The sequence below is a fragment of the Pipistrellus kuhlii genome, unplaced genomic scaffold, assembly GCF_014108245.1.
Source record: "Pipistrellus kuhlii isolate mPipKuh1 unplaced genomic scaffold, mPipKuh1.p scaffold_m20_p_11, whole genome shotgun sequence".
Classification (NCBI taxonomy): Eukaryota; Metazoa; Chordata; class Mammalia; order Chiroptera; family Vespertilionidae; genus Pipistrellus; species Pipistrellus kuhlii.
The window spans coordinates 29,861,294-29,875,448 of NW_023425416.1; the positions used below are offsets into that span (position 1 = coordinate 29,861,294).

A 14,155-nucleotide genomic window follows, 5' to 3' on the forward strand; every position below is an offset into this window, starting at 1 on the left:
GACAAATAAAGCTATTGGTCTGTCCAGTGATAGAAATGGGAAGAGAAGGAAGGTTCAATTACTTGGGTAATAAGCCTGATAAGACAGGTCAGTGATCCTGCTTAATACTGTCAAAATCTCAGCTCTCTGCCTGTCCATCTTGCTAATGTGTTTCTGACTTCATCCAGATGAAAGGAATAGGGTATCTATTTGGCTGGCTCACAGAACTAAGTCCTTCTATCTCACTGGAAAGTGTTCTACTCAAAGTCTGTCTATAGTTACTATTGTTTAGAAGAGAAAAAATTATTCTCTTAGACTTAGACAAGTTTCACTCACTAGCTATTTTAGGCTAACCACTTAGTAAAAAAAAGAAAAAAAATTTTTGTTTTGTGTGTGTGTGTGTGTGTGGAACTTCCAAACTCTTTTTTTCACACTAGATGAATATGCCTCATAACTCAATGATGTAAAGAAAGACCATGACTGGCTGAGTCTCCATTGAAAAGCCAACTGACAGAGACCCTATCACAAATAACTAAAAAAATTTTCAAAAAAGAGAAGAAGAAGAATTGAATTAGTCTACACTTGGTTTCAAAGGTGTTTGAAGTAAGTCTACACTAGGCAGATCTGGTGGGATGTGATAGTTGCCCATGAGTGAGAAGATTCCCAAGGATTTCTAGACCCTAATGAGTACTGGGCATCACAGGCCCCGTTGTGCTCAAAGGATAAGCTAGATGCCCAAGCAAGCCAAAAAAACATTATAGATGCTAGGACAGCACACGGACCTAGGTCAACAGTAGTGACGAAGCAAGAGGAACAAGAATAATTTTTGTGAATCTGACTAGAATGCTTGAGTTTATTTTGCATTGTCTTATGAATAGATGGTTAGTCCAATTTAAACAGCCAGACTTGGTTTGGATATGGTATCAACAAACGGTTTTCCACAGATCATTTTGTGTGATTGGTTAGAAGTGGCTCATTTCTCCATGTTTTTAGAATTTGTTTTGCCCCTTTAAAAAAAACTCCAAGTCATGAACACCTATGATGGTTGCATAGGCAGTAATTAAACAAGAGAAGCAAGTCAGTGAGCTTATGCTGGGAAAACACAATAATCAAGTTGCCAGGCTGTGCCAAGACTTCCTCCTGGCTGACAGTGAGTCTCACATTGCCAGCTTGTGGTTTCCAGACCGATGAAGCCATACAAATGGAGTCATCTGTGGGGTTTTTTCTGGTCTTCATGTGCCTTTTCCTCCTCAGGGACCAATGGGACGTTGTATTCAGGCATCAAATGATAGCAATCAATAAACCACAAACAGCATGACTCATTTAGAAACAGAGACACAGGCATTTAAAAAAATAAAATGTACTTAGAGAACTTGGCCAGTGGGTACCTGGTACACAGAAATAACTCAAATGCTCTTAGAAACAACTGAAGGGGCAGGACAAAAAGCATGGGGAGTGGTGACCTCTGACCAGCAGGACTTAAATAAAGCTCACATTGAGCATGTCACCCCTATTCAGTCAGTCAAAGGGCATTTACTCAGGGATCATCATTCAACTGGAATTCACCTTTTTCAATAGGATTAGGAAATCTTCCCCCCTCCTCTTACCAAATAAGAATTTTCAAAAAATTTAAATTTAGTTTGACGTTTCCAGGGGAAATATCAACACCTGTTAAAGTAGATCTATATGATAGAAATCAAGTGGGGAGGTTCTCAGATAGACTGTCAGCTTCCTAGGTAGATCTTACAGCTGTCAACTCGGTAGAGGTTGAGCCAATGTAGGGTGGCTCAGATCGTGAAGCGAGAGCTCTTGTCCAAAGCCTGAGGCATAAGTCACTGTCAAAGCCGGCCTCTTCATTCTGCCCATTCAGCCTTAGGAGTTTCCATCTTCCTATAAAGAGTAGTGAGGTATGAAGTTAAAAAGGTTTGGACAAGCGTTTGGGAGCCTCTGAAGCTTATCTGAACTAACCAAGTCTCACGAAGCCATAAATCTCCAAAGACAGCTTCCCGGAGTGGCACACTTCACTGTGTACCGTGTCTGGGCTTGGCTGCAGTCCAGCAGAGATGTGTGAACTGGCAAGATAAAACCAATGTAAGCAGTGTCCTCCCCCCCCTGGACATCTCACTGTCTGACACTCGGGAGCATAACATTTTAGGATTTTGTTTGCCTGCTTAGAGCAGCGCTACATTGAATGATCATTGAGGAGCCAGCATGGCCCTTGAATTTTGTCTTCTATCTGTGGCTGGCTTTCTTATTGACTTGAAGGAAGAAGTGTGAGCCATGATATAATTACTCTAATTGTAATTATTACCACCATTGTCACAAACCGTAGACTCCTTGATTTCCTGTCCTATGCTTCTCAATATATCTAGGGACCATGTGCACTTGCTTGCTTCAAAAGTAGATTCTTGGGATCCTTCCGAGGAAATGGAATCAGAATCTTGGTCACTTTCCAAGTGTCCAGTAAAGTCACTTACCCTCTCTAAGCCTGTGAATGGCCGCTCTGACTGACAATTACCTTACCAGTAAAAGGTAATAATAATAATATTGTCAGTTCTGTGCTATCATAAAGGATTAAAAACCATAAACACATTTGATTAGGTAAGACAATCTATGAAATTCAGCTTTTTCTAGTTCAAAGATACCTAGCGTTAGTTGTGTGGTCTTGGGACACGTACTTCATCTCTCTGTGCCTCAGTTATCTCATCTGTAAAATGAGCAGAACGATGAAGAAGTTGAGCTGATATAGATGAGGTGCTCAGAGCAGTACATGCCTAGTAAGTCTGGTACATAGCAAGCATGTGTATGTTTTCGTTATCACAATTTGGTATTTGTTCAGCAGTGGTGACATCAGGGAGGCAGGAAACCTGGGTTTTAGCCCCAACCCTGCACTCGGTGAACTTGCAGAAGTCACTTCATCCTCTGTCATCAGTTTCCTTCTCTGTAAAATGAGGGAGTTGACGAGACCATCTGTTGAGCTCCAACATGTTCAGACTGAATACCTACCCTCCACTGTAAGCTGCAAGGCCTAGAGCAGGCTCTCGGGCTTACAGATAGTTTTGAACTTCTGATCCCCCGCAGGTCTGTCAAGGCTCTGCCTCGATGCCCATGGAGAACCTGCCTCTGTGTCCGGGTGTCTGCAGGGCAGCACATGTGTTTACTTTTCACCAAGACCTGTTCCTCTGCCAGCCCCTCAGAGCTGCTGCCTCCAGCTTCCTGGAGGGAAGAGAGGGAAAGACAGTGTTTTTATTTTTCTGCCCTGCTGTGTCTTCCTTCCTTGGAGATCCCTTCTGAGAAAGGTCAAAGCAGAATTCTGTCACTGCCACTGCTAATATGGGAAATGCCAACCGATGGAAGGATGGCCCGTGTCAGGGGAGGTGCCTGCCCCTGGGAGTCCGGGACAATACTGTCAAACCTGGCTCTTTCTCCAGCCCGGGGTCACTCCCTCTGCCCCAGAGAGCTCATTACAGACACCTTGACTGCGGTGGTAGGCAGATGGAAGTGGGGACAGTAACTAAAACATGATGGGAAATCTAAGAAAAAGAAAAGGCAACAAAATGGAGTAAGTGGTTTCATTTAAGATTTTATGACAAACTGGAGTAGTGTGTTTTCTTGCTGTTTCACTTTTCTGCTGCGGCTAGGGGGACAAGAACAGTTACACCTCTTTCCCCTAAGAAGGGAACTTCTATCCTCTTTCCCAGTGCAGGGCAGGGTTTTAAAAAGGCTGCTTCCACTTCCCTTCTTTTATTTATTTTTTAATTACACTTTACAGTCAACATTATTCTGTATGAGTTTCAGGTGTACAACAGAATGGTTAGCCAATCATGTACTTTATAGACTGTTCCCCCCAATATTTAACGTACCCACCTGGCCGCATACATAGTTATTATAGCATTATTGACTGTATTTCCTGTACTTTACATCTCTGTGACTGTCCTGTAACCATCCGTTTGCTTAATCCACATCCTTTCATTTATTTGCTTTGGTCCCCTTCACCTTCTTATTTGCTCCTTCCCAAAGGTAGAGGGATGAGGATGTGTCTGTCAGACATTCCATGGCTGTACTTACTATGAGGCAAAGCTGTGAGCCTTAAAGTAGAGCCCCAGGAATCAAGGAACCACCCTTTTCTTTTTCTTTCTTTCTTTCTTTCTTTCTTTCTTTCTTTTTTTTTTTTTTTTTGCAAAGCAAGCAAGTGTTTATTGCCTGCAACAAAAACACACTTAGCAGAGGGAAACTAGGAAGGGCATAGAAGAAGCAAAAGGAGAGCCCAGGCTGGGCTGCTTTGGCTCACTGGGAAGTCATAGAAAGGGGGGACCCAGGACGACCTGCTGCTGCCTATTGCTCCCCTAGCTGCAAGTCTCCTGGGGTCCCTCAGAGGTCAGGAGATAAGTGCCTGTGGGGGGAGGGGAAGGAAGGGGAGGCTGACAGGCTGGGATGTGATCCTCTGGGGGAGAGCACACCTCTTTTCTCTGTCCAGGCCCAGCAAGTTTTCTTCTGTTTCTTGTTCTAGGTGAGTGTCAGGGTTAGCAGGAAGGGACTAGCAAACAGAGAGAAAAACACCTGGTTACAAGTACCGCAGACCCGTGGAGAGTGTTTGATGTGAGGTTCACATGCATATCCTGAGCAATTTTTTCCAAATGACTGGATCATTGATTGCTTCCACTGTCCATTAGAATCAATGAGGTAGAACACTCTCGTCACTCCTACCAAATCTACCACGTGTGGTTTGGCATTTCAGCCAAAAGGAGCTAAGCCTTTCATTGACTTTATGTTGCAACCTAAGCACTACAACTCGTCTTAGAAGAGAGTTCAATGAACATCCCACCGAATCCCCTGTAACATTCTCTTTTCAACTTTCTCTACTACATTTTACTACTACCTGTAGTCCTGCAATTTCTATTTGAACTTTCCAGAAATGAAATATTCAATCTTCCACAGATTATTTTGTTTTTAGACAGGTATAAATATTGGTAGTTGCTTTCTTTGTTACTTCTTTATAAATTCCTCTTGAAAATGTTCCCCCCTTTTAGAGTCAAAAATTGAAATACCTTTTCATATGACAGTGTTTTAAGTATTGGGTCGGCAACTTAAATGGTTCCTACACTAGGCTATGCTTATAGTAATCTCAGTGGCTGGTAACAGCAGTTTGTGACTTGTACACACATGTCCTTCATGGGTCACCTGGGGACTCTGCATTACCCTCAATACGTTGACGGAACAGCTCCTACTGATAGCTTGCTTTTAGCATCTACTAGTGGAGTGAACATTTAATGACCAAAGAGTTAGTGTAAAATAAGTAATTATTTTTTTAATCTTCACCCAAAGATATGTTGACAGGGGAAGAGAATGAGAGAGAGAGAAAGAAACACCAAATTTAGCTTTAAGATTGTTAGTGGGAGCCCTCTTGTTGGAAGTAAACATCTTAAGTGTGATGGATGCCTGATATTTACCAGTGTGACTTACCTGTCACCACGTTCCACCCATTTCAAATGTGGATGCAGTTAAAGATCTCACATTTTGCCTTCTTACTCATTATTCTTAGCATTGCTCTTTTGCTTTCAGAAAAAAAAATAGAAAAAGAAAATGTGATTAACATGACCCCGTTCTTATCGTTAAACATAAGCTGACATTGTAGAAACTATAGACACAGATTCTAGGTATTCGCCAGGGAGGCCATCTGCCAGCAGGAGTGGGGACATTTTTTCTGCAAGGGCCCTTTGGATATTTATAACATCATTCATAGGCCATACAGAATTATCAGCTTAAAAATTAGCCGGCTATATTTGGTCACACATTTTATTAACTCATCCCTAATGCCTTGGCAGGGCCGGGCCAAATGATTTTGTGGGCTGTATAAGGGCTGGATGTTCCCCACCTCTGTGCTATCAGAAAAGAGCACTGGAATGGGAGTCAGTACAGCTGCTTTCAAATTCCAGGTTTCAGCCCTAGCTGATTTGGCTCAACGGATAGAGTGTTGGCCTGGGGACTGAAGGGTCCAGGGTTCAGTTCTGGTCAAGGGCATATGCCCAGGTTGTGGGCTTGATCCCCAGTAGGGGGCGTGCAGGAGGAAGCCAATGGGTGACTCCCATCATTGATGTTTCTATCTCTCCTTCTCCCTTCCTCTCTGAAATCAATAAAAATATGTATTTTTTAAAATTCCAGGTTTCATTCTCTAGACAGCGGCTTCTGCAAGTCACTCATGTCCTTTTTGGTCTTACTGGTCTTCTCTGACAATTATGCAAATTATTAGTCACTACTGCATCACTATAGAAACTAAAGGAATCTTACATCCTGTAGGCTACAATCCTAGACTGCTGTGCTTTTGTTCCAGACCAAGCGTGTAGCATCAGCTCTTTCTTATAAAGTTTGCACGGCCTTTAGCTACTGTGGATGCACATTAATTTAAAGTAATAACTTCTCTTCTCTTGTAGTGCATAGTATGGGACTGGGATTCCAATGGCAAACATGACTTCATTGGAGAATTCACCTCGACATTCAAGGAGATGAGAGGAGCAATGGAAGGGAAGCAGGTACGTGGTAAACCATTCGTAGCCTTTTCCCGGACACTTCTCTCTGGATGCACCCAGCTATGCACAAATAGCTGGAGGAGAGACATCAATATGTGATGAAATGGGATGATCAGGCGTATAGTGAGATTTCAGTACCTAGTTTCAAGGACTAGCCCAACCCAAGGCAATTGGTGAGACTGTGACCTTGGACAAGACACCACCCCAGTGTGGTGGAGAGGCCAGGGAAAGTTGATTCTGATAGCTCAGAAGAAAAGGAGTTTGGGATTTTCTTCTAAATGTTATCTTTACCCTTGCCAGTGGGGCCCAGAGATTGAGTGTCAACCCATAAACCAGGAAGTCATGTTTCATTTCCTGGTCTGTGTATATGCCTGGGTTATGGGCTTGATCACCGGTGAGGGGATCCGGAAGGTGGTTGATTGATTATTCTCTCCCATCATTGATGTTTCTATCTCTCTTTCCCTCAACTTTCCTTTCTCTGAAATCAATAAAAATATATTTTAAAAAATAAAAAATAAGGCTGGCGATCTCCTGATTTCAGAGTCAGGTTGTGGGCTTGATCCAAGGCATCAAGTACAGTTAACCCTTGAACAACAAGGGTTTAATTCTTTACTCTTTTCCTTGCATTATTCTTCTTTTTCTTAAAAGAAGGAGTTTTAGAGGCCTCTTAACCAGTACAATATTTTTCTCTTCCAAACCTTTATGTGGTTGCCCATTCTCAAATAGAACTTCCCCAAAAGTGAGAAATTACCATATCAGTTATCTGTATCTGAGAAACAAATTATGCCAAAACTGGCTAAAAAAAAATATCATTATTTACTAATGAGTCTCTGGATTGGCAAATTAGGCTGAGTTCAATTGGAATAGCTCCTCTCTGCTAACATGATGCCAACTGAATTCACTTAAGCATTTGGCCCCAGCAGCTGGAATTTTTCCACATTTTAATTTACCGAGAGTCCAACCTAACCTGTTTATGTGGTGGGGAAAACTTCTCAACACCAAGCCCCAATGTACAGGCACTTTTTAGTCCTCTGCTGCTGTCACTTTTGCTAATGTTTCGTTGGTCAAACTAGTCACCTGACTTAGCTCAGCATCATTGTGGGAAGAAACTACACAAATGCATATACACTGAAAGGAATGGATCTCTGTGGACCAAACCTGTATCACTCTCTCCTACTCACAACTGCCTCTGAGATCACTTCATTCTCAGGCACTTGTCAGAGAGTGAAAATTGTCTTCTGCGTGGAAATCCAAGGATCCAGCTCCCATACAATTGTGGGCAGGTTCATTCAATGACCCTTGGGAGTTTGACTGGCAATTGACTTTGTCCCATAAGGTCTGTTTCCCTAGGTATCCCCTTAACTACCTCCTCAGTCCCCAGACATCCCTGTAGTTCTGATCCTGTCCTTCAAAGATCTCTTTGGAGATCTAGTGTGCATTGTTGTGACATGTATTAATCTATTATTTTAGTTCTCAGTGAAGTTCTCTGTAAACTCATTATTTTCCCCACTAACTTCCTATAGCCGGTTTTCAATATTCCTCAGTTTTTCTACCTTTTAATTCATTTCCCAGGCACTAAGACTCAGCACTTGGTTTACTCTACTGTGTGTGTTCAGATCTCTTTTTTACTCACATGCTTGATTGGACCCTATTAATAGTAAGCATTTATAAGTATTAGGTATTGTCCTGACACTGTATTACATAGATTAATTATTCAATTCGCCTATCAAATAGATATAATTATAAGCTACATTTTACAGTGGAGCTATCCAAGGCATAGAGGAATCAAGTACAGTTTACCCTTGAACAACAAGAGTTTGAACTGAATGAGTCCACTTACAGTGAATCTTTTCTGTACTGTTTTCAGTCCCTGGTTGGGAGTCCATTGATGTGGAGGGCTGTGTGTATGCATTGATTTACACCTTTTATAGGGGGAACCTGAGCATCCATGGATTTTGTTATTGCGGGGATCCTGGAATCAATCCTTGTGGATTCCAAGGGTAGTTAAGTTTTGGGGGATTCCAAAGTTATACACCGATTTTCTAACAACCTTTGCATTGTTTAAGGGTCAACTGTAATTTGCCAAAGGTCACTCAGCAAGAAAATGGAGAAGCTGGGATGCAAATCATGCAGTCTGATATTACAGTCTTACTGTCAACCACTCTTCTTATGTTTCCCCTAGATGCTAGGGTTATCACTTGGAAACCATTTGTCAGGCCTCAGTTTCATCTGCAGCAGCACCTGGGGGCTTAACCTCATCAAATGATTCCACTTCTTCCTGAGCAGGCAACCATGCTGTGACTCTTCTTGTTGCAGGTGCAGTGGGAGTGCATCAACCCCAAGTACAAAGCCAAGAAGAAGAATTATAAGAACTCAGGCATTGTGATTTTGAATCAATGCAAGGTATGTATATAGCTTGTCTTTCAGGAGTATAAAGCTAAGGTGTCTGGAAAAAAACAGTTCACGTTGTGTAGTCAGAGGGAGAAAATGTCAAGGAGATGTAATTTTTTTTTAAAGTAAAAATCGGGAAATCAATGTGTTAATGGACATACAGTGAGAAATGAATGCATAGGTGGTCTTGGAGCTATGGAAGCCCAATGCCACCATTCCCTCCACAAGGATAGTCCTGTGCCCAAAGTTAGGAGAGTCTTGGTCACAAGTCAAGGCTCTTCTCTCCCCAAGGCAGCATCAGAGGGAGTTCCCCAAAGGGGCACCCAATCTTTCCAAAGTACCTACCATGTATCTATCACAGTGTTCAGTGTTTTGCTAGTATATGTGGTACCTTACCTCATTTTTGCTGGAAAAATTCTAGGAAAACAAGACAATGGGATAAGGTGAAAGGACCTCAAAGTTCCTCCCAGTGGGTCTCTAACTTCACAGAAAATTCTGTGCTAATAAGTAAACCCCTTAAGTTGCAGCTAAGAATAATTCTGCCACTGGTTGAATACTTACTATACAACAGTAACTATAATAAACCCTATTTACTCTTATCACAATATTGAGATTTCCACTTTCAAATGAGATCATTCACAAATCATTGTTTTAATCATGTATTTTATTTTTTTATGATACTTTGATGTCTAGGGGCCTTGTAGACACTGGGAGAGACTGCCTCTCCTAGATTTAGCTAATTCCTAGAGACAGAGGCTGATTAAAATCACACCTAAACCATAAGGGAGGGGAGCAAGTGATGCTATTTTCATCCCTGAAAAGCTTATCTGAATTTAGCATTGCTTTCTCTCTCTTTCTTTTTTCTTTTCTCTTTTTTCTTCTCTCTTTCTTAATGAAACTGAGTCAAATGACTCATTTCCCACAGATACCTCTCTTCTCTTTCCTCTAGTTTAGCAGCCTAACCCCAAGGTTTATGCCTCAGGTCTGTAAGGATACAGATCATGCTATTTTTACTAAAAGGGTTTCCTTTCCTCCTCCTATGCAGATCCACAAGATGCATTCTTTCTTGGACTACATCATGGGTGGCTGCCAAATCCAGTTTACAGTAAGTTGTGTTTTTGTTCATTCTTATTCAGGGAGCTTGGTCTGGGGCATGAGGAGACACAAGTCTATTAAAGCACGAGATCAGCTTTGTTCAATTCTCATTGCTGAAACATGGTGTGGTCACATGTTTTAAAAATAAGTTCATAATTCTGTTTTCCCCAGTGACTATGGTTTTCAGCATCGTGTCAGGAAATTCATGTTGCTCCACCACAGATGGTTTGGGAAACCATCCTAATGCTTCCCATTCTCTCAGTAATTACGTGGGGCATTAGGTAGTAGGTATAGTGCCATACCCCATCTCCTAGTGGGAAGGAAGTAAACCAGGTTAGTGAGTCACAGTGAATGAGGGTGGGCATCTTTGTTGCATTCATGCAGCCAGAACACAAACACCAATGTCATGTCCAATGGTTAGTACCAGGAGTAAGCCATCCAAATGGTTCATCTGGCAATAAAAGGGTGAATTCTAAAAGATTGGAGAACCAGGCCATAAAGTTGACAAATACATTGAGTACATAGTTTAAGTGGGTGGATTGAGGTCATTTCTTACATGAACTCTATACGCCCATGGGATTTACACACTCCATATTATGCATTTTGGTGGGTGGGCTGGGTGTTTTTAAAGGTCCCAGGTAGGCAAAATTTGTGAGTCCATCTGCTCTGGAAAAAACTTATTCCTAGGTTTGTGCAGATGTGCCCTCCAGAAAGAGATTCCCCAGATGGCAAGAGATAGCTCTGCTAAACCCTATGGGAAAGCAACATGGATGTAAACAAAACAAGTACAATCTGTGCCATGTGGATAGATTACAGAAGTGTACTCATGAAGTATAACCCTCTTTAGCTCCCTAAACTAGCTCTATCATGTGAGGAAGGCAAGAAAAAAATGGGTTTAATTTTTTTGTCCAGATTTGAGCCCAAGACAGTAGATAGGACCAGTGTATTCTGGTGACCAGGGATAGTGGTCCTCAAAGCACTAAAAGTGAAAGTTCCAAGGGGATGATAAAGGGACCTTTTGATAGGTCAGTCTCTCCCTAGCTTAAGACTTGTCCTCTGCTATAAACTCAGGTGGATCTACTTATGTCCTGTCTAAACTTGGGGGTATTGTTCATTTACCACTCAATAGTTACAGCAGTTAATTATAGAATTTGGTCATTTCTTTTGGGTGTAAGGTTCTTTAAAGACACACTCACTCCACCCTCCTACATGCACACTGGCACATACAGAAGATAGCAAACATTTTGGTTGTGGCACACACATCTAGCTCTAGCTGTCCTCTGGGTTCTTTGTCACTCTGAGTGTATACAAATGCAGTAGAAAAACCAGCAATGTCACAAAGGAGAGCCACTGGAAATAGTGTCCCAAGATCTTAGGCAAAGGAGTGATTTCAGGAAACTATTTATAGGTTTTCAAGGGAAAGATCTATTGACTCGGGTTTGTTTTAGATTCTATAGATCCCATGCTCTTGAACAACACTTTGTTCAATCTTCAGGACCTTGCTTTGCCCTTGGAGTTGTGCTGCAAAGAATCAGCCCCTATAAAAACCAGAAATTTAACTCCACAGAGTTCTGGAAATATCCTAACTTAGAGAGGTCAGAATAGCCTTCCTGACACAGAACAATTGCCCTCTCAGCTTTGATATTCCCTCTTATTTTTGTTGACTCTCCCCAACTGGGAGGTGCCACCTTAATGAGTCTCATCACCACCACCCCCAGTTCCAGCTTCTCAGACCCTCCCATGTCAACTGAGTGAGTCTGGAGCAAGGAATGGGAAGAGGAGAATGTACAGATAAATGCTGAGAAGAGGACAGGCCATCATCATTGTCTGCCACAAAACCCTTCTCCCGTAGGTGTTCACGCTGGGCCTCAAAAGAAGGTTGCTAAGCATTCCATTTTGAGCTTTCTACTAAAGACCACACACACACCAATCACTTCAATGTCACTTTCTTCCAAAATTAAGTCAGCTTTCTCATTAATTTCTATTGCTCAAGCAGTACAATCTAATATAAAATACATTTATTATCTGTAATGAAAACTATTAATAAAAATTAGCATGTCTTATTAATTTGGTCTATAAGCATTTATTATCTGTCCAGTAATTTTTGGCAACATAAAAGAAAGTGGTGAGGGATGAGAAATAAGAAGGCAGAGCAGAGAGCCAGGGGGAGAGATGTTTTGTTGCAGTCAGAAATTCTCATCAGCATAGAAATGAATAAAATCCAGCAGATGAACTTTCTGTCTCCCTGGAGACCTTCAGGAGCCAGCAGTGAAATAAAGTTCCAGATGTTTCCTCCATTTTTGCCCCTTCTTCACCTCTCTGCTGTGCCTCAGGAGGTCTTCTTCTTTGGATGCACTAGCCAGGCTCTCCTGGTTTTGGTTGGCTCTGACCAATGGGAAGAACCAATCAGAGATCAACGAATGACAGGGGAGAGAAGTTGGGACACTCAGATCTCTGTCTGTCAGGCTGTGGTTTGGCAGTGACCGTGTCCTCTACAGGTCACAGTTTCTGTCCGGTGCCCTGTCCTGCAGGTAGTATTCTTACTAAGTTCTAGTAATGGCTTCTCCCTACTCTTTCTAGTCAGTCTCCCTTAACCTCTTTGAATTGTCTTTTCATGAAACTCTCCCTTTTGAGTTGGCCATTCATTTCCCATCAAAACTCTCACCAATGCACATTACGAACAGGGGCAAGGGGAAAGCCTTTTCACCTTCCACAGATGCCTGGTGTTTCTGGTTCAACCCTCACCTTTCCCTTCGGTGCCTGGCTGAGGTATACCAGGTGTTCAAAATACTTTTGTTGAATAATAATGGATTGAACCCAAACTCATCCAGAAGAGATAAGGCTTAGGGAAAAGAAGAAATCAGATGACTAAATATAATACTAGGTTTTTGCTTTAAAAAGCTCCCCTATGAACTTAAATGTTTATGCAGCTGTATCCCAATAATACTGCAATCTTACTATGAATGAACAGGCTATATTTAAGGAAATGTTGGGGAAGGGGTTTGAAGTAAGAACCTGAGAAGCTTTAAGGTAATTTGCTGGATAAGTAAATATTCAATAGACTCTTGAGATGGACATTGAAGCAGTCAGCCACATGCTTCAGGGAAAGAAATCTGGGAGTGTTTGGTGAAAGGCACCGGTAGTGGTGAAGGGGCTTTGAAAGATGGAGCAAGAAGAACTTCAGCCCATTGCAACAGTCCTGGGGACAGGTAATGAGAGGCTAAATCAGAAGGCCAACAATACTAAGAGAAAAGCAACAGAGAATGAGTCCAGTCTTCTGTGCCTGACTGACCAAGCATGGCGGTCCTGCTCATGGAAGTAGGGAACCCCAGAGGAGCTGCTGGACAAGATGATGAATTGTCTGTGGACAGGTTGGCAGTACCTTTTATTTTTAGCTGCTGTGCCATGTGCCAAGTATATTGAACTCAATATGTAAATATAGCACTTTATAAATATGACCTAGGTTTTAGGAGAGAGGTGGAAGTGGCACATTATATGGGTCTGGATGAGATGGCCAAAAAGAAGACTACAGAAAGCAGAGGCTCATGACCAAAAATTATAGAAGACTTGCACATGATAGCCAGAGAAAGAAGGGCGAACGGGAAGAAAAGAGATGCCGGAGGAAAAGGCCCAGGAGGAAACGCTAACTCAAATGATCAGGAGAAAGAGGTTACAAAATCAAAGATGCTAATCCCATAATCTAAAGAAAAATCTGTGAAGAATAAAAACCAATGACTGGCTTGTGTGATGAATAGGTACATATCATCTTTGAAAGAGCAATTTCAGCAGAATGAGATAGGGGAGACTCAGGAGTTACAGTGTACTCAGAAGGGAAGGAAGTAAACACAGCAGGATACACCCCTTCATTCAACACAGATGACAGTAAAGGGAAGGCAAGAGGGGAAATAGGATGGCACCTTGAAGATGAAAAGAGGGGAGGTTTTAGGCTAGAATTTGACCATAACAGAGGACAAGGCCCAGTGGAGAAAAGGAGACACATGATGCTAAAAAAAACAGTCCTAGTCAACAATTCTTATTCTTTTTTGGTCACCTGGGCCACTTAGGAATCTGATACAAGATCTATATCATCTCACTGGAAAATGCACACACTCAGTTTTGCACACTATTTTGGGAGGTCAAGGACGCCCTGGAGGACAATCCTT

General features: G+C 42.0%; 1 protein-coding gene across 4 annotated transcripts in view; it reads left to right on the forward strand.

The window, feature by feature from the left end:
• Positions 1-14,155, forward strand: part of CPNE4 (copine 4) — a 325,568-nt gene that overhangs the window by 282,957 nt on the left and 28,456 nt on the right. For all 4 annotated transcript variants that reach the window (XM_036431485.2, XM_036431488.2, XM_045579294.1 and 1 more), the window contains exons 8-10: positions 6,411-6,509; positions 8,823-8,909; positions 9,943-10,002. In XM_036431485.2, the coding sequence (XP_036287378.1) occupies positions 6,411-6,509; positions 8,823-8,909; positions 9,943-10,002 (246 nt within the window). The remainder of the gene's footprint in view (positions 1-6,410; positions 6,510-8,822; positions 8,910-9,942; positions 10,003-14,155) is intronic.